General features: G+C 41.3%; 1 protein-coding gene across 2 annotated transcripts; it reads right to left on the minus strand.

Moving 5' to 3' along the window:
- Positions 1-1,358: 1,358 nt before the first annotated feature.
- Positions 1,359-27,315, minus strand: BRD7 (bromodomain containing 7; the record flags this gene model as incomplete). Of its 2 annotated transcripts, none has more annotated exons than XM_084256778.1 (17): positions 27,262-27,315; positions 26,668-26,876; positions 22,674-22,803; positions 22,304-22,361; positions 19,296-19,440; positions 16,355-16,465; positions 12,463-12,650; positions 11,495-11,618; positions 10,795-10,870; positions 9,107-9,214; positions 8,584-8,719; positions 6,421-6,532; positions 4,758-4,814; positions 2,404-2,515; positions 1,983-2,126; positions 1,648-1,791; positions 1,359-1,414 (listed from the first exon to the last, which is right to left on the minus strand). In XM_084256778.1, exons 1-17 carry the CDS (start codon positions 27,308-27,310, stop codon positions 1,359-1,361), a joined length of 1,959 nt encoding a protein of 652 aa, XP_084112904.1. In that variant the 5' UTR covers positions 27,311-27,315. The 2 variants fall into 2 exon arrangements, with proteins under 2 accessions (XP_084112904.1, XP_084112903.1); XM_084256777.1 differs by having other exon boundaries at positions 2,404-2,518.
- Positions 27,316-27,428: the final 113 nt, after the last annotated feature.

Here is a 27,428-nt window from a genome sequence, read left to right on the forward strand (position 1 = left end):
AGGGGCACTGCCAGTCCCTTTACCCTGAAACTCAGCTGTAGGCTCTTCATGGGAAACACCTCCCAGAGTTCTAAACAATAAAGGCTTTATCAGAAAAGAAGGCCTCGGGGCTCCCCACCCAGCAGCTTCTGATGTCAAGTTGAGAAATACGCCTAGCCTGAGACCAGCAGCTGGCTACCCTCCTCAGTGCCCCTACCTCCTCCCTTTACCCCCCATGCTGCCCAGGGTGGTGGGCAAACTCCTTGCTGCCTGGCGGCTAAAGTTTCAGGTCCTTGCTATTAGAGTTGCTGTCACCACATGCCCATCTGACTCCTTTCTGAGAAACCAACGAGGCAGCTGCTGTGGCTCCCAGGAGGGCCTGGTCTGCCTAGGGAGGCCCCACCTCTGGTGGGCTAGACAATGCCCCTTAAAATTCCTCCGGGGTGTGAACTCAGTGCTCCCAGAGCTCAACTAACCACTCTAACAGTCTGTGGAAAAATATGCCTTGGGTCTACAGCCTCCAATTTGCACCCGTGAACCCCAGCATCTGCTGGGCCTGGAGAGGTGAGTGTAGATGCAGTGGCTTCTGCTCCAGAGAGGGACATGGACAGAGCAGGCGATACTGCCTTTGTGGGTTCACTGCTTAGCAGGCATACCCCAGGATTGGATTTGGGTACAGAACTCAGGTATCAGAATACTCTTTGTCATTTAAGAGCTCAGTCCACGTTTTTTTCTTTCACTAACAGGAAAATCGTAGTTGCTCCATTTCACTGTATAAACAAGAGGTGGTCAGTGCTGTGGTTTGCACGCTCAAGAGTGCACATGGCAGAAGTGATCTGCATATGAAGGTGCCCCCTTGGACACCGATCAATGTGCTAAACTTGTAACAAAGGTAAGGACACACAGAGCTGCAGCTTCCACTGTCCCGCTCTCGAGGCAAGAGCTCTTAGGAACGTGACTGGGTTTGCGCACCCTCTGGCTCACTGGCCCTGAAGGACAGATGGCAGGATCTGCCCAGTGGCCTTCAGAGTGCCTGGTCTTGCACGCTCGCCCTGCTGGGGCTGTACTCTGTCTCCAGAACAAGGGAGCACTCCTTGCCCTGAGTCCCTAGGATGTCCCTGTGCACACAGGAGGGGCCCCTCCTGTATGCTGGCAGCTCCCGAGTGTACCTGCTGGCCACCAGGCACCCCTCGCAGCTGCTCGTCCAGGGAGAGATGACATTCCTTAATAGAAGGCAAATCTCTGGAATACTGCAATTAATTGTTCCAAAGTTTAATTAAAAACACAATTTACAAATATTTAATATCTTCTGAAAAGCATTTCCAAGTTTAGAATGAAAAAAAATATATACATAATATGTAATCAAATGCCGTTTAGCTTCAAATCCCAACAGGTCCACACTTAACCACATCAGTCTTTTTAGGTTCTTCAAAATCTGAAAGGAAAGAGATAGCACTTCATTTGGGTTAAAGGTGCACAGTTACCACTGTAGCTTTTAAAATTATTTTGGCAAGCATGTAAAATCTTTATTCTTTAGGCAAATGGATAAAAACCCAAAGGAAGCTTATTTGAAACATAAAGAGAAACTGTCAAATGTTTCTTGCATGGGGAGCATGGACAGTCCCTTGACTCACAATGCCTCCATCTCCTGGGGCCCCTGGCACATACCTGCTGTTAAATCCACGAAGTTGTTTTCTACGACAGGGGAGGGAAAGGAAATCCCCAGCGCCTTCCGCACCCCATGCATGCTCACGATGTCCCCTGGTGTTACTTGCTGTGCAAGTTCTTTAAGATTATTGGTGACTTGTTCAGCTAGAAAGAAGAAAATCACAAACAGTTCCACGTATTGAAATGTGGTCCTAACTTTAGGTAATAAAAAATAAATCAAAGAAACAATAAATAACACAAAAAATAAGCCGTTGATGGTCTTCCCCCCAGTACTACCGCTCACAAGGTTTTTCCTTTAAGCACCCCAATTCTTCTCTTATGGAGACGCAACATACCAAGATGCATTTCTCTGTACGAGGGGCCCAAGAGACAGATCATGTTGGGTGGGGGCCTGGTGCTCAGCCGCTCGTTCTGGGCTTCCTGGAGCTCCCTGAGCAACCTGGTGGTTTCATCAAGTTTCCTCTGGAACACTTCAGCTTCTGCGAGGTGAGAAAAAGACCACGGAGCATAACATGCTTGTGTCTGAGCCTGCGCAGTAAACTGAGTCATATGTGCTAGGATTTTTGCTATTTATTGGATAGTCTTCTCCAAGGAGAACACCCCCACATGAAACAGCACCACAGACGTGCTTTATCACTCATTTAAGTGTGGCCGCTGAGATCTCCCTGGGTGAATGGCCAGGTTAATCTTTGCTGTGACACTGACCCCAACAGCCGCCATCATCACGTTTCCATCACGCTTTCTGGAGATACGCACCTTCAGAGTCAAAGACTTCCACTGGGGCGCCGACGCTTGTTACTGCTTTCAGCGCTGTGAGCCTGTCCTGATTATTGGAGTCTAAATGCCCCACTGGCTCGATTTCCGTAATCTGCTATTAAAAAAATAAAGCATTGAGTTTGCCAAACTGTAGCAGTGTAGAATGAGAAGAACACAAACAAAATGGTTTGTGTTCACATAGGTAGCTACTCCATTTATTTATTTTGGGGTCATGACTTTGATGCCTAGAAAAGTCTTCCCAGCATACTCTTACAACGCCATTTCCAAATCCAGGCAAAAAAAAGTGTCCATAAACCTCACTTTTCATTGACTTCCAGTGTAATCAGGAGTCTCTGGCTATCTGCATCTGGCTCCTGCGGCCAACACTCCATCTCTGGAAAGTGGCGGGAGCCTGTGACTAAGCTGTGGGATACTGCTGGTGTGACCCCGCCTCATGCTTCTGAGGCTCCCCAGGCCCCTAGTGACACACACTCTTACATGACATCCTGAAGCTAAGACATTTCCTGGATCTTGGTACCCAAAGTTAGGCTGTCAGTATTGTATGGGAGAAGCCAAATCTTGAAAAGGGTAGAGTTTTATTTTTGAAATCATCAGGCTCAGTTTCCGTAACCTCAGCACTAAGTTTTAGGAACAGATCAACCCAGGTAACGGGACCAAAAGCTCACGGCTGCAGATACCCTTTGGTGCTGCATTCCAAGCTCAAACAGTGTGAACACCTGATCTTTCCACCTATACGTGGGCTGAAAAGGGTGGAGGAAAACTGCCGCTGAGGAACTTGGCACCACACATACTAAACATGTGCTGCTGCAGTTGGGCCCTCACTGCCCCACACTCGATTGTGTGTGTGTGTAGAAGAACTGGGGTACGGGCCAGAGGTGCAGGGGGCGAGAAGATTCACCAGAGATAGAGTAGGGAACAGAGCAGGTGTATTGACTGAAATCCACTGCTGAGGGGAGCAGCGGGGAGACAGGAGAGGTCTGCTGCGCCCTGTGGCTCAGCTCCCGGGCCGGGATGGAACTCAGGCCTCAGGGTGACAGTGCTGAGACAACCCGAGGTTAAGGGAGGCCCCCACGCTCGTCTCTGTTCCGTACCTGGCTTCCTTTTCCCGTTCTCCAGGTCCCTTTCACTAAGCATGTGGCCTCGCTGGGTTTCTCTTTCCTTGACAACGACATGGTTTTGTAAACACCATCTACCTGCATCTTTACTTGAGCTCACACCTTCATGTTTACTTTCCCCTCACTGAAGACGATTATGTCTCTAACTCCAAATGGCCCTGCAGTTTACTGGACCCGTCCTGTAACGGTCGGAAGTGACACTCACTGGGCTCCTCTCAGCGGGCTCCTATGCAGCATCTGACCTGTCACCTGTCTCCACATGCTGTGCTTTCACAGTTTTTCTGTCTTAACCCTGGGTCTTCTCCAAGGTCCTGTTGTGGCCTTTCCTAGCCTAGGGTTGGTTTTGTTCACCCCACCAAAAATTCCACTTTTATGCTAACAACTTTCAGATCCACATCCACAGTCCAGATCTTGGAGTTCCAGGTCTATACCTTTAATGATGTCCCCAATTACTCACCACATCTGAAACCCAATGTAATTCCTTTCCCTGCAGAAGGTGTACTTCCTTTTCTGTATTTCTGATGGGAGGTGACAGTATGTTATCTAACTGCTGTCAACTTCAGTTCTGTTGTATTCCTTAAGCCTCTACTCTTGTCTTTTACATTGTTGTGTTACCTACCTTCTGGCCTGGACAAGCTCCACAGCTCTACACTGGACCCCCCTAGTAGCCCCTCTCCTCATTTTATCATAATGGCCTACCTTTAGGATATAAACTCAATTTCTTAGCACTGCCTACAAGAAGCTCCCCACCGCTTCCTCCTCACCCCTGCAGCCTCCTCTCACAGGTACTTGATGGCCACCTGCTCTCCAAGCTCTCAGCACATGTGCTTGTGCTCTCAGGCCTATTGCTGCTGTTACACATGCAGTTCGCTGCAGCTGACTGAGCCTGCCTGCTGGGGGAACATCCAGTCATTCTTGTAGACACCCCCTCTGTGAGGCTCTCCTCAGCAATCCAAAGCAGTTCGTTTCTCCAACCTGTGCTCCCACGACACAGGCATTTAGACTGTGTGGCACCTGCTTTGGCTCCCTTGGTGACAGGCCTGTTTGTTGCACTAGCTACCTCTGTTGTCCCCACAGGCAAAGGAAGTTTTTCTACCTCAGGAGAGTCTCCAAAAATATTTTCCTTCCAAAACAAAGTTTATCATTGAGGGCTTTTAGTTTACTCGACATTTAAATATTCCTCATAAAGAATACTTTCCATAAAGCAGAAATAATTACCTCCATTTCTTTCACTGCGTCAAGTGTCCTAGTCTGGTCTTCACCTTCAGGCGATGACTGCAAGAAAAAGAAAAACACCTTTTGTTTATTAAAATAGACACATGAAAGGCAAATATCAAGAAAATAGAAAAAAATACCAAGTTTTATAACAAGAGAACAGGAATAAGAATATAGATTACTGGACTGTAACTTTTAAAACCAAAAGGAAATTAGATATAGTTACTAGCATTTTGAGAGTATTTTTTGAGTAAAGAATAATTGTCATTGGTAACTTCAAGATTGATATTTCTATGCCTGATCAAAGAGCTATTCAAGTTTAAAAAGATATTTAGCATGGCCAAGCGGTCTAAGGCGCTGGATTTAGGCTCCAGTCATTCTGATGGTGTGGGTTCAATTCCCACCACTGCCATACTGCTCCTTTTTCTATGGCAACCACACCCCAGGGGGGAGATCATATATTGTCCAACAAGTTAAAAAGGTATTTAGCAAATAGCAAACAAGCACATACATAAACGAAGCCTATTTCAGTAATAGCTGTAATGAGGTAGGAGGAACTCTAGGGACTATTTTGCATTAACAGAGGCAATATTCTAATCCAAACTGGAGGAACAACTCTAGGCTGCAAAATATTCAAATGCTAAGGAGAATGTGAAAGCTTTCCATAATCCAAACATGTTAATGCCTAAGTAAGCAATATATCCTTATTTATAACATTTTCTAGGGTGAAGTCTGAGAAAAAGAACTGCTAGATCCAAGGGCAGAGAAACTAAATTAGAACTATTTTGCCATTACCAACCAAATGAAAGATAGTCAATTTTATGTCAGGACAATGAATTCGGATGGATCGGAAGGGAACAGTAAAACTGGCTGTGAATTGGTATAAGTGTTTTCAGGTGATGTGCTGAGACCGCAGAGCAGTTCTCACTGACCGTTAGGTGCTGGTTCAGCTTCCTGACAAATCCCCCAAGGGCGAGTGGCCACAGGTACAATGAGGGCAGGGGCAAGCAACTACAGCCACAGTCCAGAGGGGCTACCACCCCCCAAGAGCTACAGGGCTCCTCTGACCAGGTGAAGAGGATACTCTGGAGGTCAGCTCTCCTCTACACCACAAGGAACATTTTCTGGTTCTAATCTTTAAGTCAAGTATCTGAATTATTTCAGATATGAAGTATGTCCAACTGAACTGGAGAAAATTCACAAGTGTTAACAAAATACAGCAATGAGGAAGCTTTTTTCTTTATCTGAGGCTCCTACCACTGCGCTGTACTGCGTAACAAGGAAGAGGACATTCCCTTTTATTAGTCAATGGCTCAGTCTGAAGCCAGAAAACAAGATTTCCCTTTTTCCGTAAGGGGACTATAGCACCCTAATGTTGACTTCTAAGCTGAAAACCCCATTTTTGACCCCTTTATACCCACAATGAGGAGACCATGAAAATTCTCCGGTCTTCACAGATCCCGGTAGCTAAGTTATTTCTTCCTGTTCTTTGTCCTCCACCTGTGGTCTCCACCGGCGCTGGGCCGTCCTTTCGGGGAATGGAGGTCAGCTGCCACACTGGCTAATCCCATGCTTTCGTAACACCGAGTGACTAATGCTTGGAAGTCAATACCCTATTTGACTTCAATTACCCTAAATTACCCTATTTCTTTAGCAACAGTCTTACCGTCTCCAATTCTTGCAGGGTTCTAGAATGACCTCCTTTTGTTAAAACATCCAGCAAACTATCTGCCATGACATATGGATAATCTTGACATGTGGCCAAAAACTCATGGATGCTGAAAGAGAGTGTTGGCAAAGTCATTTTTATATGAATCATCTCCACTGGCTTAATCATCATAGCCAATTTTTTTCATCAGATGGCCTTAATTTGTATTTGTACACCATGATATAAAACTTTCTGTCTAGAAACAATACTGTATTTACATATCTACCAGGGATAAGCTTTTCATCACTGGGAGAATTAAACAACATCAAGTATACAGTGACAATGAAATGCGCCAAAGAAAAATAAGACCTGGGTGATGTAGGGGCCCCGGGTTCAGTCTGTGGAGTTCCACTCCCCATGTTATACCTCCAATTTGGATCACACCCTTCAGCCAGTTCTGTCTGCATGGCTAATAGGCATCTCAGACTTAAAATGTCTAAAACTTAGTTGTTAGATATTCCTAAAGAAGTCCTTCTAAAACCTCCCCCTTGTCAATAAACACCAACTTCATCCTTCCAGGCTCTCTGTAATCCTGCAGTCATCCTTGACTTTCTTTCTTCTCATACCCCACTTCAGCTTTGAAACACCGCAAGTTATGAAAATAAGAGTCAGTAAAGAAATCTATTGATTACCTAATGATCCCTTCTCAGCACCTCAACCGTTATTCTCCGAGTCCAGCTCTTCTTGAGGGTGAAGGCAGTCTCCCTATGTCTACCTCGCCCCCCCAGGCAATCTATTTTCCACCCATTTGAAAATTTTGAGTTGGAACGGGTGATCAATCTGCTCAAAATCCACCAGTACTTTTCCATCTCACTCAGACTAAGTCCTTACAAAGATCTACTCCAACCTGCCGCTCTGTAACCAGTTTGCCCTGCATATGTTCTGCCTCTTCCCGCTCTCCTTGCTGTTCTCTGCATGTGCCAGGCACGTGCCAACCCAGGGCCTTGTACCATGACCCCACTGGCTGGAACGCTGCTCCTTCAGATGACATCACCACCTGCTTCTTTACCTCCTTCAGTTTTTGCTCTGTGTTCACCTTCTTAGTCAAGCAGGGCCATTTCTTGATGACCCAACTAAAGTTACATACCAATCCCAACACACTCTACCTTCCTTTGTGTCTTTACTTTCTCCTCAGCACTTATTAATAACTGACTGGGGGACATGGATCTTTCTTAGTATTTGTCCCTTGTGGATCCCTCAGCTCCTGGAAGAACGTCTGGCACACAATGAGTAAGCAATGCCTATTTGTGGGATGCATAGATGAATAAACCAGAAAGAATTTGTCCAAACTGGTGAAGTCTAAAAGAAATAAATGACTTGATCTTAAATTACAGTCATGCTCTGTCTTAAGGACCCATCTTATAAAAACACTGTGTTGATACCACCATGCACACATGAAAGTGAACAATTCCCTCACTGACAGAAAACCAGTGGATGGATTAATCTATAGGACTAAATTATTATATAAAGTCAGCAAACTACCAATGCCAGCTCAATGCCCCACCGAGTCAGAATCCTGGTAAATGAGGGTGACATCTCATCATAGCTATGGGATACAAAGGTCCAAAGAAGAGCAAAACAGGGACTATCTCCCATGGGAAGATTTCCTGAGATGGGGAGCATAGCTGCAACAGTTTACTGGTATGTGATGGGTCTAACAGGTCTCTATGTGGGTCATCTTAGGAATCAGGTCATCATGTCTTGACTTTTATCTTGAGGGAATGTGCTGTAGGTCCCCAAACTGACTCACATGACTCACATGACTCACTGACACATGACAATGTTGCAGTAGAGCAGATGGCACACCCACATTCTGAAGTAATAAGTTCCTGAATTTCAGTATCAGTTGATACAGCATCTTTAAAAACATATTTTAAAGAATTAAAATATCGCAGATGCCAACATCAGGAAGGACTGGGGAGATATGTTGTGTGTTTAGAATGTTTAGTTTCCACTAAAGGATGTGATAACTAAGGGTCCATATTTAATTACTATCAATTAAGAAAAGGTATACATTTTCTACCTTTTGGGTAACTGTGTAAGTCTATCCATTGATCACATGTGTATATAAATATTTTTTGAAAATGTTGTATTTGGAATATTGAGGAACTAGAGACTCACCTGAAATCACTGGGCAGGTCAGAGTCTTCCCCATAGGTTGAATAGATTAAATCAGAATCGTCCTTGCTAATATTTGCAAATGTGGAGTCATAATGTGGTGCATAAGAACTGTAGGGTCCATAATTCAAGTATAACACTGTTGACAAAAATCAAATATATATTATTCATTACTTTGTATGTCAATCTAAGTTTTTTTGTTTCATTAAATATTATTCCCTTATACCTTTACTTCTTTACTAACTGGATACAGATGTAAGAAGACATTTTCCATCCCAAACAGATACTTGCAAAATTACAAGCGATTTTTTCCCCCACAGAAGGGAGAGGGAAAAAGAAAAAACAAAATTCATTTAGAATACGACTATCTGACTTTTCAGTTTCCTCTTAAGTTAACAAAACAGTCTTGCAATAATACCACTCAGAGAGTTAGTGAAGAAAGCAGTAAGTGGGAACGAACATGCTTCTTTCCCCTAATTCCCTGAAGTGGAAGAGAGAAAACATGGCCACCATGTGGGAGACTTACCTGGAGTTACTTTGTTCCTTTTATCTTCTTTGAATCCCTGCAAAGTATTCACTCCAGACTGAAGCCTTCCAGTTGTCATCCCCAGCCTCACGGGGCAGTAGCCTGGCTCTAAAACAAGAGGGAGGAGGGAGGCCCACCTGGTGACGAGATGGCCGTGGCAGCACTGTGTGCAGGCACACGCCTTCCTGCCATCCCAGGGCGCTGGGGAGGAGGCTGAGCAGCCCTTACTATAACCCATTTTCACCTAAGATATTCTGAGTTTAGAAAGCAGAAATGTAGACAGGAGCAAACCCTAATTTTCATTCTACTCTACTGCTTCCTATACTTCTTCATGATCATGTTACATTTCAGCTACCAAAAATAAAAAATAAACGTTGAACCTTTTAATGCTCAGATGGGTCCTCCGTGGTGGACTAGGCATTTAGTCTCAGTGCTATCATTGTTACAGCCTGAGTTTGATCCCCGGCCAGGCAGCTGCCCCACATGGCACATTGACCTTTCCTGTCTCCCCGCTGCTCCCCTCAGCAGTATATTTCAGCAGATCTGCCTGTTCTGTTCCCCACTCTGTCTCTGGTGAATTGTCTCTCCCCCCTGCTCCACCACCTCTGGCTACACCCCAGTTCTTAAAAAAAAAAAAAAAAAAAAAAAAAAAAATTAATGCTAAGGTGATGGAAGTAAACCAGTTGGAAAGGTTAGGAAAACACCTGGATTAAAGATAACAAGAACTCATAATATATTTAGAATAAGAGAATTTACAAGACATATCTTAGTGTACTGAGTGATAGCCTTTTAAGATGTGATCCCCAAACCAGAACAAACCCCTATAATGCCACTAGAAATCTGTGACAGGAGCAGAAGAACTGAGAAGGACAGTATCAGAGAAGGATGATGTCAAGAAAATATGCAGTCTCTGACAATACCCAAAGAAAGGGTGTTTTTCCTCTCCTGAAGAGGAGTCTGGTTCTCGTAACATGATCACCCCAGAATAGCGTTTACAGGTGATCATCAGGGTGACAGAATAAAAGTGCTTGTGAGGAACTTCAGACATCTAAATTGGCTCTTCTCTGCTTGGCAAGCACTCTGGAGGCTGGTGTCCTAATGGGTGCTGGTACCCCCACCAGGAAGATGAACCTTGGGAGTGAACAAGGGCATCTTCCACCTAAATAGGAAAATAGGCCTCCTGAGGAGAGCTGCTGTGAATGTGAGGAGTCAAATCAACTTTGGCCACATGTAATTATGGCTACAGGGGTCAGAAACCAGACCAAAGTAGAGTCTAAACCCGGTGTAAAGAAAGGGGCAGATCTGAAAGTATCACTCAAATCAAGCTAGTTGCATCTCCTATCATCAAATTTTTACTACAGCTGTCCTGGAAACAGCAAGGTGTTCAGCCCTGCGGCATTTTATTTGACCCAAAACCATTTAAAATTCAACAGTGAACATTTCATAAAGGAAAAAATGAGCTTTGTTTTGAAGACATGAGCAGCTCCTTTGTCCCTAAGTCAGGGAGCCTATTAATGTTCTCTTAAGCAATTCGTGATTGGAATGCACTTAGTGCTAGGCTTGCCCTTTTAGTCCTCAAATGCACCAACTGTCGCCTGCTTCAAGGTTTATTTTACCTATTCTTCCCTGACCCTGTACTCACCACGGGGTCATTAAGCATCACATGCAGCATAATTCTGTGCACCCACCTCCTACAATGGGATCCACAGGGTGGAGAAGGCCTAACGTCGTCGTTCCATCTGGCTTTCTTCTTTCAAATTCACACTGCAATGAGCCAAGGTATTCAGAGGGCATAAGCAGTTTTATACACACACAGTATATATGAAACAATCATATCTTATTTCTGTATTAAGTATTATATATAAATGCACATAGAATAGAAACCAGAGAGCCTTACTTTAATCAAACTAATATAAGCGATTATTGACATACTCAGATATTAACTTTCATGCCTTTCTGCCTGTAGACAGATGCTGATGAGCTGAAGAACAGGCCACCCACTTTTGTCCACTGTTAAAGGATAGTGAAGAGCAGGGAAAGGAAGTGACTCGATGAGAATCATGTATTAGTCCATTTGGTTTTAAAACCAATTTGTTAAATATTATTATTTTAAAAGACCAGAGTATGTGTGTTTTCTTGTTAAGCTTAACATAAAATAGGTGGTTCATTTTCTAGTTTCAGAACACATTAACCTCACTCAAAAGAAAAAAATCCAGTCATAGAGCATAGGATTAATAACATACTTAAACAAATTCATCAAGTTTTCTTCTGAGCATCATACCAGAGTGTTCTCCAAGCAGATATGGACTAAGAGCGTACAAGCAACTTAAAAACTTCAAGTTTCGGACAATCTGCATCAGCAGGCAGTGAAAAGAAAAGTCGGGTCACCTGACTGTTAACGAGCCGCCGGGTTAGCTTTCCTCCAGATTCCTTAACGATGCGGTCAATCTGCTCCTGCTCTCTCTCTAAATTACTGCTTCTAAATTTATCTTCAATCAAGTCTTTGTCTTTCCTGAAAACACATATTAATACTAAGTAAAAAAAAAATAATAAATAACCCAGTATGTTGGTAAGTTCCCTCTATTTTTGCATCCAGTGTTAATTTGCTTTACTGTTTTTCTCAGTACATTCATAAAAATGAATTCTACTTAAAATACATTTTGAAGGGAAAGCAGCAAAAAATTTTTTCTTTTTAAAAAATTTCATTTTTGGAATTTAAAATAAACATACATTTAAAACATATAAACCTTAGAAATACAACAAAAACTCGTCAGAAGTTTACTTTTCTTTGCACTAAAGAGCTCCTGCCCAGAGCTGACGGTGAGGCGGTGGGCATTAGGCCTGGCAGTCAGTGGTGTGAGCCGGATGTACAGGACTCTGTCCAGTCATGCTGGTCGCTGCCCGGCAGGACCAGTTTCGTCACTGCTCCCAGCAGCTGCAGTCTGGGGAAAGCATGCATGCCTCTCAGTGACAGCCCCGCCATTTAGGAGTAGCTGTAACTGCTTAGCTGCTACCTCAGTTCCTCTCCTGAATGAGACGTGTACATTTTTTCTTAAATAGTTGTTTAATAAACTCATTAAAAATATGAGTCCCTAAAGGTGAGTTATTGGCTCTGCGAACTACCTTGGTAAGTATACATAGAACAGTTTTCTGAACTGTGTTAGGACAACTCCATGTCATGCGTTGTACGGGAAGAGGGCATCACATTATCAAAACAGATCTTCGTGGCCAAAGCCACTACCCCACCAGAGACAGGTCTTCGCAAGGTAGGCCCTGACTCTGTATCGCCACCACCCTCCCCCACCTCCCTAGCCTGAAAAAGACAGCTTAACCTTAATATTCTGAAGATACTTTACTTTTTGTTTTCCTTGCTGGGGCTCTTGAGAGCCTGTGCTTCAGCCTCCCCAGTGTCGTCCCGGTCTCTCGGCCAGCCACTGCTGCTGTCCTCCCCGCTCTGCGAAGTGTCTGTCCTGTCTTTCTGCTTGCGACTTTTTTGCAAATCTGCCATGAAATCTATGCTCTGCTTCAGGCTCTGAATTCTCTCCTAAAAATATTCAAACACATTCTTCCTAAATGTTTGTCATTAATTTTTAAAGGAATACATTTCCCCCACAAGACTCGCACATATCCTGTCATTAACTAGGGAAGAAAAACAAGCATAATTATACCAAGAGTATTATAGTTAGGAACCAGAACAATAAAGTCTATTCCTACAGTTGAGATAATTTAATTTCTAATATAAAAGAATTCTTTATAACTTTACTGTATCATCAAAAAGCTCACAGGAGAGAAACTATGGAGACTATTCTTTGCTTATACTGAATTTAAAAAGTAAAAGTGTAGTAACTTGGAACAATCTTATATCTCACAGAATGGTTTATCTTTGGAAATTCAATAATTAGGAGGTATTTTAAAGTCTACAGCACAGGAAGTACCCTTATATTCTGGTATCCTGGATGAAGACAGATGACTTTGGCATTTTTCTATGGAAACATGTTTCAAGGAGAATAAAAGGTTACCAACGCTTTCTCAGAGAGTGCATAATGTTCTTTTAACCAAAGAAGTCTTGTTTCTATTTTGTGAAACACATGCTTAATTTTCCACTGCATTGATATGCTGTGAAATTTTTATTATGGTTAAGGGTTTGGGACTTCCAGACAAATGGGACAAGTAGATTTGTTCCTGGAAATCTCTGCCTTTTAATTCGAGAATTATCACTGGATAAAACATGGAGGGCAGTCTCCTCAGGGCTGCCTAGCCACAACAGGGAAGACTTTAGTAGAATAATAAAAGCTAACAAGTGGAAAGGACCAGAGGTCATGCAAATAAGAACAGTGTAGGCAGGAATGCTAAATGACTCCTCCAAGGTCACAGAATGAGTGACTTAGGTCCCTTGTCTCTTGTGCTAGGTCTTTTCTATCTCACTCTGCTATCACAGTGCAGACTGTGAGAGCCTCCCTGGGTGGTGCAGGGCTGAAAGTCTCAGTGCTACCAAGCTATTGCCAGCTACTGCGGCCTGAGTTTGATCCTGGCCAGGGAGCTGACCCACATATGGGCAGCAAACCTCTCCTGTCTCTCGCCCGCTGTTCCCCTCAGCAGTGTATTTCAGTAGATACACTTATTCTGCTCCCCACTCTCTCTGCTGAATCCTCTCATTCCCCGTTTGGTTCTTTGTCATTAATAATAGCTAATTCTTATTGAGCACCTACCAATGTATCAGACATAATTCTATGAGGTAAATACTATCATTATCCCATTTTATGTGACAGGAAAAAGGCTGAGTGCGGTTGACAGTAGCTTGCTGAGGTCACACAGCATCTTAATGGCAGAGCTAGAATATGAACCTTGAAGTCGGGTTGTACAGCCACTAGGCTAGAAATAGTACTCCGTGTACTATAATGCAACATCTTACTATTTATCTAGGATATCAAAAGTTATTCTACTTATGTCTACTCTTTATAAAACTAATGTCAAAAAGTCACTATTTGGGGCCTCCCTGGTAGCGCAGCGGTTGAGCGCCAAGTTGCGAGGCTGCCCACAGCCTCTGCAGCGCTGGTTCGATCCCCGGCTGTTGGATGAGGGTCCCACATGGTGCGCAGGCTTCTCCTGCCGCCCACTGCTCCCCTCAGCAGTGTACTTTGTCACTCTGCCTGTTCTACTTTCTGCTCTGGCTCTGGCAAATTCTCTCACCCTCCCGCGCTTCTGACTGTACCCAGTGCTTGCATGCATGCATAAATAAATAAATGGGGAAAAATAAATAAATAAAACTTAAAAAAAAAAAAGTCACTATTTGTGCATAACAAAAAAAGTGATGAATGAATACTATCTTTATAATGAGCATTAAAGAACAGTTTTTTTTAAAAACACTATTCATGGAAGTGTGCTGGGTGCTCTGGCGAGCACTGCTATTAGTTAACCCAGAAAGGTAAATTTGAAGGTTTAAAGGTCACTACTATAAGGATCCCTCCCATCCTGGGTGGAGAGAACAGTCACAGGAAGCTCTAACATAGGATGGCTGGGCTCCTCAACAGGAAGAGATCTGGAAAAAAGAAAGATCACAGAGAAAAAGGGAAAGAGGGAAAGAAAGCTCATTTTCTGTTTCTAGCTATCCCAACCTGGTAGAGTAAGATATAATGGAATCGTTTGCAAGTTAAATTAACTACTACATTATTTAAAGAAAATAATGATAAATCAAAGTCTATAATTTATTTTGGACATGCTTAGATATATGTTTAAACCTTCTCCTAAAAAATTCAATGTATATATTTTAAAGTGACTAAATCTTCATTTGTTGGCTATACTTTCACCTCAAATACAACAATAGCAAACATTTGCTAGTCTTTAAACATGGACTGTAGCTTTGTTCTGGATTCTGAGTCTTTCTGCAAAAAATTGTATGAATATTTATTCCCCTTTCCTCTGCAAATTTTGCTGACATTGGGTAACTAGTTCTCATTTGTTTCTCAGGTCATTAGGGAAGATGGCTAACTATTAGGAGTGCAATGATAATAACCAATCCAAATGTTCTTCTTTCCCCAGTTAAGTGAACCCAGGGACCTCTCACAGCCAAGCACACACTCAGGTATCTGTACATCAAGCCATTTCTTTGAATGTAAAATTCATACAGATGAGCACCCTAACACCAGGAAAACATGTACATTTGCACATGACTCACTGCCACTGTGTTACACCTCAGGCTCTTCTGATTTCTTTCTCCTTCCTATGTCTTCTACCCACTCAGTTCTGCTCTGCAAAATCTCGCTTCTGTTCTGCCCTTTTTTTTTTTTTTTTTTTAATAGTCTCTTCCTATGCTATCAATTGTCTGGGAGATCACAGATTCAACATTCTTTACATATGAGAACACTGAAGCCTAGAGTGGTTAATGTCTAAACAAGATTCACAAGTTAGTGGGAAAGAGTTAAAATGAAAATTCAATCTTCTGACTTTCTATTGGGGTTAAGAGCCAGGATTACCTCAGCTAACTTGTCATCTTACTCATAGCTATGAGAAAGACTTCAAAAGATGCCACTTAATAGTGAGTTCTTTTCTTCTAGTAGATGAACAGCCATCAGCTCAATTCACCCTCAAGGTCTTTCATCAGCTGTCCCCCTGAGATGATACTTCAGTAATTTTCTGTGACTATGTATCCTATCTGTTTTGAATAAGCCATCATGACCAAGCTTGCTCACAGAGCATGATGCCATCAGTGCCTCTCCACACAACCCGGCCCCCCCCCCTCCGCCCCCCGCCTTTACTACACACCAGAGCTGATCCTTGAAGGGATAGTCTGCTCCCGGGGGAGGAGACTTTGAGATAGTTCCAAGTTATTGCTCATTTGTATATTCTGTTTCCCTCTACTGGGAGGACTTGCTGGGCTTTACCAGCACATCAGAGTTCATCCCACAAAGGGAAAGAGAGCGCTTTGTAGGAAAAGTCTAATTCTCCCCAGCAATTGAACCTGGAGTTCAGGCTGATGCTTCTTTCATAGGAAAAATAAGTCTAATGACTATCACTCAAGAGTATCTTAATAATTATAATGGGATGTCAAGTCTTCTTATTTTAATTTTCTACTTTATACTAAGGAAAAAAATTTAATTTTTAAAAATAAGTTTAATATTTAACATTTCATACTTTAACGTGAGCTTCCTATAAAATGAGTACTTTATAAGATCTGCTATCATCATGACCAAAAAAACAAAGAGCTATAAGTTTCAGGACAACAGCTATTTATGACAGAGTTTTCTTTACCTGGCTAAGAATTTTCATCCCTGAGTGCAACAGCTTCTTTGCAGCTTTATAATAAATGGTCTCTGGTTTGTTGTAAATCATAGCATTAGTGCACATTAGCTTGAAGTTATCCTGTAGAGATAAAAGGGAGGAAATGCATTGAAACAAAATAAAGTATCCTCCTATCCTGGTTTGATATAATATAGGTACTTGAAAAATTAAATAAAAACATACAAAATCCTCTTATTCTTTTAGCTCACTGTTTTAGTAAACAACATCAATAGCAATTAAATTTTAAGACTCAATAACCAAATACTGCTGAATTAAACATTTCACTATTCTTTTCCAAATTCCTATTCCTATATAAAACTTTAAATTCCAAGATGAAATTTCTAAATGGGTTTCTTCAGTATTATCTTCCTGCACAAAAATAATTAAATGTTAATATTTCTATTGAATATTTAAATGGAATAATCTTAAAATTGAGTAATTTGTGTAATTAAACATAATTTTAAAACATTTTCAGTTTCCGTTTATGAATTAAATATTTTATTTCCGATCTTGACTGAAAACTGGGAACAGAACTAAATTACCACGACATGTCCTACCAAATTCAAATTAACTGAGCAAAATTATAAAAACATTTACACTAATTTTCTTTTAAACATTTGCATACTATTATGAAACTAAACACAATTTGCAGAATGTTGTTAAATCATGCCAATGTGAGATAAACCATACAGGCTCAGAGTTAAAACATGTAACTGGACAAGTCAACTTATCAAAATTGTACTTCTGATTTAAATTTGAAAGTATGCACTTTCAAACTGATTGAGGGAACTCAATCCCATAGCATATTTTAATCATTAAGTAATTTCTACATTGTATAAATGTGAGTGATTATAACAAGGCTATGCTAAGTTAAAAAGACAAACACACCCCCAAAAGAATGTGTTCCTCCAAGAAAAAATAAAAATCCAAATTCCAAACAAACCATCCAAATCCTACTGCTTAATAACAGCAATGATAGATTAGAAAACAGAAATGGAATAAAAATAGATAAAATGACTTTACTTAAAAGTGTATGAGAAGACAGCTTGAGGGTTACAATAAATCTGTATTGAATTTAAAATGAAGTACATGCGGATTTCTCAGTTCCTGGCCAAGTCTGCACCCAGGATTTTGTTGGGTCCTGGAGCTGTAAGACCCTAACGAAAGCCATGGGTCCATCTCTCATATGCGCACGTGCACGTACATACACAGAGTTGAACAAAAACATTTTCATGTAATTTTAGAGGTCCTGGTCCCACTAAAGGCTCATCTGCGACTACCCAAAGGACCCAAGGTTAAGCATCTTTGTAATGGATATTCTGAAAAGTTTCCATTTTCCACAAGAATTATTTAATATATATTTGGGAAGAGGAAAGGCAAGTAAAGGGAGATAGTAGATGACTACCACTCATACTAAATGGGCCTATACCTGGCAAGAGAGTAATGGATTATTCTACTAATTCCAGTTCGGATCTGTTAAGGCAATTTGTAGATTCTATACATCTTAACCATAATGTGCTAGGCTTTTGTGTAATGGAACTAGGTCACTCAAACAGGGGAATGACTTTTCTAGGTACTTTTCATTTAATTTAAAAAAACCAACTTGCACAGCCTATTAAGCCTATTTATTGAATTAACTAGTAAATAATGTTCTTGGCTATTGAATTTTCCCTAGGAAAACATGTAGTAACGCAGAAAACTCCAAAGACAAAAACACTGCTCATTTCAAATATGATATTAACCACCTGTGCAAAAACACCTGGGTGCACACTTCTCTTTCCTGTCAGCCTAAGAGAAAATCAGAGGAAACTGTCCACCAAAGAAAAAAGAATTATGAAGACTTTTTCTATTATGCAACAATGTCAGGAATATGCTGAAATAAACAGCTCTAGACTAATTTTCACCAGAAAAAATTGGGAAAGTGTCCATTTCTCTGATTACAAGAGAATATAATTCAGTTTTTTCAAAGTAGAATATTACCTATACACTCAAATTGATGGTAAAGATAGAATTAAATACTGGCATTATTCCTAAGTCTCAGCTGATAGACATCTGCATGGAAAAAAAGAGACCAAGCAGAGATAATGTTTACAGTCTTATTTTTCTTCTGTAACTAAGGATTAAGCTGTAGGTCCCATGAACATTATAATGGTCAAAGAGAAAAAATAAAGGTCACTAGGTTTTATCTAATCCAGTTGAGGACAGAAATTTAAAAACATTTCCATTTATTTAATGATTGGTATACCTCTGAAGTCAATATACACTGAAACTAGTCAAATGGAAAAAACGTCAACCATCACATTAGGCACCTACATCACCTCGGCGGCCTGTAGACTCTTATGTTTTTCCCTCTTAAAGTTGAAGAAAATGTGTTCAGCAAACACAGTTAAAAGCAAACTTAGAGGGAGCAAGTGCCTTTCATCAAACTAAAAAAATGTAACTACTGCTGGACAAATCAATTTAGTTTTTATTTTAGAAGACACTCACACCTTAGATATCCACAAGAAAAAGAAACGAGTGTAATTCAATTTTCATTAAAATATGACTTTTATCCACATTGACCTAATTAAACACCTAATCAAACACCTTTTCATATTAAAGGCTGGAGAAAATCTGCTGTGGAATATATGAAATTCAAATTTTTTCTAAAAATAAATGAGGCAATGTAGTAGGTGGCTTATTTCATCCTGTTTTCTATCATTAAGCTCAAAGGCGTTTTCTAAGACAGAAAAAAACAAAGATTTTGAATACTAAAGTAAATTTAATTCTTTGGAAAACAAAAAGTCAAGCAAAAGATCCTGAATACAGGCATAAAGACAGAATTCAAGAGTTTGCCTCTTGACTGAATGAAGACACATGCTTTCTACTACAGGGCGGTGCTTCTCCGCTCCCAACAGTCGTCAGGAGTTACCTTCAGCTCCTCAATGGACTGGTAGTCATTGTTCCTGATCTTTTCTTTCATGGTACTAAAATCCATTGGGTGTTTGATGATCATGGAGTAGCCCGGAGCAATAAAATCAGTCACAGGAAATGAAAAGAAAGCACTTGGGTCTTTTCTGTGAAGATATAAAAAAGGTGATTTTATTTCCATTATAAACAAATCTGGTGGTCTAGAAGCACAAGTCAGAGGAAATGCTTCTGATGTAGAAAAAACTCGTTTTTCAGTGAAAATTGCAGGGATGATTTTAAAGACTAATAACAGGGCCTCCCCGGTGGCGCAGCGGTTGAGCGCTGGGTTGCGAAGCTGCCGGCGACCTCTGCGGCGCCGGTTCGATCCCCGGCTGCTCCCCGGCCATCGGAGGAGGGTTCCACATGGCGCGCAGACCTCTCCTGCCGCCCGCTGCTCCCCTCAGCAGTGTACTTTGGTCATTCTGCCTGCTCTGCTCCCTGCTCTGGCTCTGGTGAATTCTCTCACCCTCCCACGCTTCTGACTGTACCCAGTGCATGTATAAACAAAGAAACAAACAAATAAATAAATAAAACATGCCTCTATAAAAAATAAATAAATAAAATTAAAAAAAGACTAATAACAAAGTTAATTAAGATGTTTTACACACTACTTGTATCTTTTAAAATGTGTAGTCTTAACAATGATGTAAAATATATATAAATAAAAACAATTAAAAAAATAAAATAAAATGTGTAGTCTTAATTATTTGTAGCACCTCAGGGAAAAACGAAGCAAAAAAGACTAGACTAACTGGACTTTGTGATATTAATACTCTATATTTTTAGCAATCTCAGAAGAAAGAACACAAACAATAACTATGGATACACATCTATAATCTTCTTTGCACCCGTGTGTACATTTTCTTAATCAATGGATATATCTCTTGTATATGTGTTTCTGTCTGTGTGGCGGGTGGAGTATGCCCAAAAACCTGACATTAAAAGATTCTCCTCAGGCCTCCCTGGTGGCGTAGGGGTGAAGTCTCAGCATTGTCACTGAGAAGGCCTGATTTCCACCCCTGCACAGGTTGGAGTCTGATCACTGGTCAGGGAACTGATCCACATATGGCGCAGCACACCTCTCCTGTCTTGCCCGCTGTTCCCCTTAGCAGTGTATTTCAGTAAATTTGCCTGTTCTGCTCCCTACTCTGCTTCTGGTGAATCTTCTCACCCCCTGTACCTTTGGCCTACACACCAGTTCTTCTATGCACAAACAAGTAAATATTAAAAAAAAATTCTCCTCAAAACCCTCAAACTTGAAATAATCAGTGCTTTCTATTGTAAGCTCTTAACTAACTGATTATGTATAAGAATCATTAGAGGAGTTTTAAAAGCATTTCAGTGGGATGGGGGAGGCTCACCCTAGACATACTACATCATCCCAACACCATAGAATCTCTTACAGGAGGAGGGCGGGGCAAGGCATTGGTATTTTGGGGGTTGAGCACTGGTACTGGTATTTATTTGATAGGCTTGAGAACCAATGCTCTATATGATTAATTCACTTTTCTGATTTTTTTTCCCCTCTGAAAATAGGACATACCACTTTCTTACTCCAAATAATCATAATAAAAGTGGTCCAAGAATAATAACAGCAGCAATTTTTAAAAGGCTTTGACCATGTGTCAGGCCTAGTATTAGGTAGGTACTTGACGTATTCTGTATGTAATCCTCACAAGTCATCAAGGTGGCGGTACCCTCCTGTGGAGATGCAGATACTAAGGTTCAGAAGGGCCAAATCCTTAGTTTTAGGTCATAAATCTGACAAAACTTAAGAGCCAGAATCTGAACTCAGGTTTATGTGAATTTGCCTTTGTTCTTCCCAGAGGTATCCCTAAGCAGTAAGACTAAAAGAAATAATGAGAATAAGCAAAAACCCCACTTATATCCAAATGCGTGCTACCCATAGTAGTTAGTGTGAGTAACAATACTAATCATGTTGGGATGACCTCTTTGGAGTGCATTTTCTTCAGATGATTGTGACTCTAGATTTTAATTACCTGAATGTTTTGAACAATGTGAATACCCTTGGACCAAGAGAAACACTGTTACGTATATTTCTTTTAAGGGGATATCACTCTAGTCTTATGGTAAAAGGAATAAAATTAAGTCAGCTAAAACACTTCACAGTTCCAAATTCTAACTGAGATGGAATGCCAATATTTACCCATTCACTCCCCTGGGATAAGAAATGATTTATTCTAGCATACTAAAGATATAAAATATGTTCAACTCTCTGTAACACCAAAAAGGAAGAGAGAACACTAATTTCATCTTAATTACAAACCTGAATAGGTGTCGAATACAGACAGCATTATAGATTTTATCTTAAAACATTATTTATGATGTGTTCTGGGGTGGACATCTAAGTACACCTCAGTGAGAAGAAAGTTCATTATTAGAATATATACCCTAGTCATGAATCCTCTACAAAAAATGTAAATGTTTCTGAATTGAAAATTCAATTTCTGAACAAAGAGGCAGCAAAATAAGTATTTTTAAGAAAGATTAAGCTTTTTCCATTTTAAGAACTTAACATTGGCTTAATATAGCGAAATTTTAAAAACAATTTTCTGCATTTAAGAGAGGGTTACAAATCCTATTACTGGCATTTTTTTCTTTTTCTAGATTTAATAGCTTTTGAATAACCATAGCATAAGCATTATACAGAAAGCACTTCCATCTATCAGCAAAATAAAAATATCTATTATTTTCTCTTGGGTTAGAAATTTAGCATCAGAAGTTACTTTAAAGAAAAATCTGACATTAAAAGTATTATTTAACACTCAAGTTGCCAGTTAAAACAAACTAAACAAGAACATCTAAAATCAGTTTCTCGGAGTACTTTCATTGCCAAGCATAATGTTTATCATTCACTTTAAAATCCAGTACATTTGGATTTAGAGCACAAAATGTAGCTTTAAATAATCAAATCATTAAATATTATAAAAGGTTTGAAAAAGCACTTACCTCTGCAATTGTCTCATCAGTTGATTCAAAGCTTCTTGAAGGGGTGTCTGTTCTACCTCTAAAGAGAGGGAAAAACAAGGAAAAGGGTGTTTTTAAAAGGAAGATTCCAGATTATCAGCTCATTATCTATGTGATTTCAGCATATCTATTATTTAATATCTCATACAGAAATTCCACTTATAAATGCTGAAACATGAGAACATAAGTTCAAAACTGAAGCTAATTTAAGGTCTTGTGCAAACTTTAAAAATAAAATTTTAGTTTAAAAAAAAAAAAAAAAAAGCTAGAAACCCAGTCATTTTCCCTGGCTATGACTCTTAAAATAATTTCAACCTTCTCATTAAGGACAGCTACTCAAAGTTATTCCAACCTTCTTGTTTGGCTAAAGAGCTGGCAAGAGGCTTCTCAGGAGGCAAGTCTAATCTTACAGGCGTCTGACATTGAAGATCTTTTTCTGCCTCAGTCTCCACACGGTCCCGATCTCGCTTCCTTTTATCCTCCTAGATAGGACAATGAGAGGTAATTTAGAGATACTCTAGAGTCAATATCTTTTAAAAAAAAAATCATTTTAATTTCAGTGAAAAAAGAATACCACTGAAAAGAAAATAATTCTTAATGATGAAATCTTCATGTATTTTATCGCCATCTACTGGAAGAAAAGAGAATAACAGCCTCATGGGGGAGAGCGAGGGTGGGGGAGAAGGTGCTTCTACAATACAAGAATAACCAATTAGAAAAATAATACTAGGGCCTCCCTGATTGCTTCACACTAAGAAGCAATCCGCAGCCTCTGCAGCACGAGTTCGATCCCCCGGCCGGCCAGGGAGCAACCCACATGGCACAGCCGACCTCTCCTGACTCGCCTGCTGCTCCCCTCAGCAGTGTACTTTGGTCAATCTGCCTGTACTGTTCCCCACTGTCTCTGGTGAATCCTCTCACTCCCCACATCTCTGGCCTGTACCCCAGCTCTTGTATGCATAAATAAGCAAATCTTTAAAAAAAAGAAAAAAAGAAAAATAATACTATTAACAAAAGCAAGGTAACACATCTAGGAATAAACCAAATAAGATTTGCCAATATCTTTTGGGGAAAATTATGAAACAATATACAATATTGAAAGGTTATTGGGAAAGAGGTACCTAAAGGAGATATAGTACTGTGTTTATCAATGTAGAGACATTTTCCCAAAAGGAACTTATAAATAAAATGTAATGCCAATGAAAATTGCAAGACAGGATTTCCCAAGGAATTTGAAAAGTCGATCATTCATCTTGAAGAGTGAATGATCAAGAACAGGCAGAACAGCTTTGAGAAAGGTTAGAGCAAGACATCGTATCAGATTATATTACGTATTTATATAGTGATAATTAAGATGATGTGAGTTGTACACAGGCTAGACAAATATTAGCAGACCATAGAGTCCAGAAATACAGCCATGCCTTGTATTCTGAAAGACCACTTGAAATGCTACTTCTTGAGCAAAGTCTTCTGTGATTTCCCTCTAGCTCCAAGAAATCTGGGGCCTTAGAACTAAAATTCGGCCTGTTAGGGCACTGATTTTATTCTTCTGTGTATTATATGAAAGAGATGCTCATTTGAATACTTTTTCAGACTTAAGTCCTCTTAAGAGCAGGATTTGAGTTCTTGTTCAGGCACTGACTATGTGATCTTGTGCAAGTCACTTGACCTCTCTGAGCCTTAGTTTTTTCATCTATAAAAAAAGATAATATGATCCAGATATTCTAGGAGAGATGCTAACTAAAGAGCTGCTCCCAGAGGACTGGGAGATAAGCCTCTTTCCCCTGCTAGATCCTGAAATATCGGCATCCAGGTAAGTCTTCTCTCAGGAGGGGAGGGTTTTTCTCTGGAGAAACTGAAAAGCCCAGAGAAAATATCTGTAGGGTAGATATTTGGGGGATCCCCAACAAAATAACCCAGTCTCTCTTAGTAACTCTACATAAAGATAAACTCTGTCTAAGCACAAAGCATTTAATCTACTTCTAAACTTTTTTGCTGCATGATTAAATACAAAGAGACTACAAAGGCTTAACAGAAAACTAGAGGATGCTTTTAACATAAGAGATGAAACAAACTGAAAAACTTGAGGGGAAACAGAGACAATGCAGGCAACAAAGAAAACTTTCAAGATAGCAAAAAAACTTCAATCAATATTCTCAGAGAAATAAGATACTGCATGTAAAAAACAAGGGCAGGATGTTATTAAAACAAGGACACTTAGAGAACAAGAAAGAGTTCTTGGAAATTCAAAATATATGAGCTAAAATAAAACTCCACAGCAGAGTCAGAAGATGAAGTTTAGAACTCTCCTTGAAGGAAGATTACAAGAAAACAAAGAGAAGGAAAAGAGGAGAGAAAACCCAAGCACATTAGAGGATCAGTTTGTGAGCCCAATACAGAAATGGGCTTCTCTAGAGAGAAGAGAGTAAGTGGAGGGAATGTACTACCAGGACTGCTTCAAGCACACGCCTCAGAGCTGAAGATATGCGTTCTCACTGTGAAACAGAGCAGGGAAGAGAAAGCCGGGAGAGTCTGAAAATTTCAAGGGGGCAAATACTACCTATAGGCAATGGACTAAGAGAGTCAGAATGGAACACATTTTTCAACAGCAAATCTGGAAGCCAAAGGACAAAAGAGCAATGCTTTAATAATTCTGGGAGAAAATAATGTTCCACCTATAATTACATACTAAACCCATCAATTTATATGAGGGTAGAATAAAAAATTGTTCAAATGTGAAAAACTTACAAAAATACACCTCTGATGAATGCTTTCTTAGGAAGTTCCTGGAGTTAATACTGCACCAGAACAAGGGAGGCAGCAAAAGGAAGAGAACAATTAATCCAGAGTAGAGTCTGAGAAGGCGCTTCAAGACAGACGTCTCAAATGAGAATATATGAGCTTGTGAAAAATGGAACTCATATGGGTTAGAGTTTGGGAAGAATCAGTGCAAAACCACCAAACAATGAAAGCAATTACGCATTTGATCAAAATCAGATCTGTATCTGTGTAGGACATTTGTCCCCAGTGAACAATAATTAAACACTGAATACTGATTTAAGCAAGAACTGGGAGTACATATACTGGGAGAAAGGAAGGAAGGAAACTGAGGGAGCAGAGTGGCTTAATGGAATTCTCATCTTCTGTAACGTGTCAGTAAAACAAGTCAGCTGACAAATCATTAAAGTGTGCTAAAAAAACCTACATTCAGAAATGGCAATACACCTCCAAAGAAAAAGCTAAAAAGTTTAGGAAGCAAAACTCCAGGATGGAGATTACTTTAGTGTTAAGAGTCAGAGATCACTCTTGACTTTTTCACACTACATTCATGAATTACTTTACTGTAATAATTAAAAACAAAAAACAAAACAACTGGTTACCTCTGCAGACTCTATGAGGGACTGAAGGAAACTCCCCTACTTCCCATTTCATTCACTACTGAACCACCTGATTTCTTTACAAGAAAGTCATACACACGTATTTGGCATTTATAATGTGGGAAGGAAAGAAAAATGTCAGATAGTTCTGTATGTTTTCAGTCTAGCTAAAGTCGATGAAAACTGGGGAAGAAAAAGGGTCAAGAAATTCTACAGAGAGAACCTTTAAGATTTTGGGCCTTCCCACTGTATTTAAAGCACACGGACCATAACCATCATATATACACACGGAAGAAAAACTAGAACACTAACTTAGGGAAATCTATGTTCAAGACTGTCTTAATAAGTCTCTGAGTGACAGGCTAACTCCCACAGTGCAGAAATCTAGAATTCCAGGTACAAAGGTGATCATTCTTGGAAAGAAATTATGAGTATCTGGCACATCAAGACTGAGCAGTCACCTGTTTTCTGTTAGCTGCAAACGCTTAAGAAAAAGCTTATTTTGATTACTGGTGTCATATTCCTTAAAGGTCTCTGATCAAACCCTTTCTTTGACAGACTCAAGCTTTGTTTTAAAAGACATAAGTGGCTCATTCCCTATTTGGCACTGTATTTACTTTGCAACAAAGGGGAACCCCAACAAGCCCCTTCACTTTGAATGACTGCTGCTGACAAACTTTCTTAAGCACCACTTTTTCTCCTCCTAGGCGGAAAAAGCACCTTCCAAGCAGCTCCTGAAAATCAGAGAACTTAACACTTCACTCACCTTAAGCGTGAGACCGTCTTAAGAGTAAAATGATAACGCTTTGCTGCAATTCACTGATGATTCACGTTTCTACTCTGCCCTGCTCCTCCACACAAGTCAGATTTTACAGGCGGTTCACAATCAAGTCAAGTCGGGCTGGCGCCGGCGGCGGGGCCGCTTAGAAAGGGGTCCCCTCAGCCAGGGAGAAGCAAGGCGATGTTTACCTTTACTCGTCTTCGCTTTCTCCCCTTTTCTTCCCCTGGAACCTGCTTCTCTCCTTTCTTTCTCTTCTTGCGCTTTCTGTCCTTGTGTTTGTCATGGTCGTTCTTGTCCTCGAAGAGGCTGGACTCGTGCCCCGAGCTGCCGGTGGAGAGCTCGGTGACTTCATTACCCCCCACCTTGAGGACCAGCTTCAGGGGCTTCTCCACATACTCTTCAACAAAAGGAAAGCGCCCCGGTTACCGGCGGGCTCGACGGGGCGGCGGGCAGAGCGCGCCGGGGGGCTGTGGGGGCGCGCAGGGGGCGCCCCGCCGCAGCACCTGTTGAGCGACCCCCACTCGCCGAGGGGGTGCCCGGAACGCTCCCGGGCGGGTCGGGGTCGCGCCTCGCCGCCCGACCAGAGCCCCCCCTGCCCGGGGCCCAGGTTCGAACCCGCCGCCGCCCGGGGCCGGGGTCGCTCGGCGGGCCGCGCCCCTCCGTGGGCCGGGCCGGGGTCGCTCGGGAGGGCCGGCCCCCGTCGCCCCCAGCGCCCCGGGCGAGCTCGACGGCGCGAAGCCCCCGGGGCCGCCGCGAGCGCCGCGCCCCCGCCCGGGCCTCACCCTCGTAGAGGTGCTTCTCCGACTTGTGCTTCTTGTGCTTCTTGCCCATGTCCGACCGGGCCCCGGCGCCCGCCCCCCGCGCCAGGCCCAGGCCGTGCGGCGCCGCTTCCGGTCCGGGCCAGGCGAGCGGAGGGCGGGAGCGGGGCCCGCGAGACCCCGCGCCGCGA

This window comes from Talpa europaea (genome assembly GCF_964194135.1).
Source record: "Talpa europaea genome assembly, chromosome: 16".
In the NCBI taxonomy this organism is placed as follows: domain Eukaryota; kingdom Metazoa; phylum Chordata; class Mammalia; order Eulipotyphla; family Talpidae; genus Talpa; species Talpa europaea.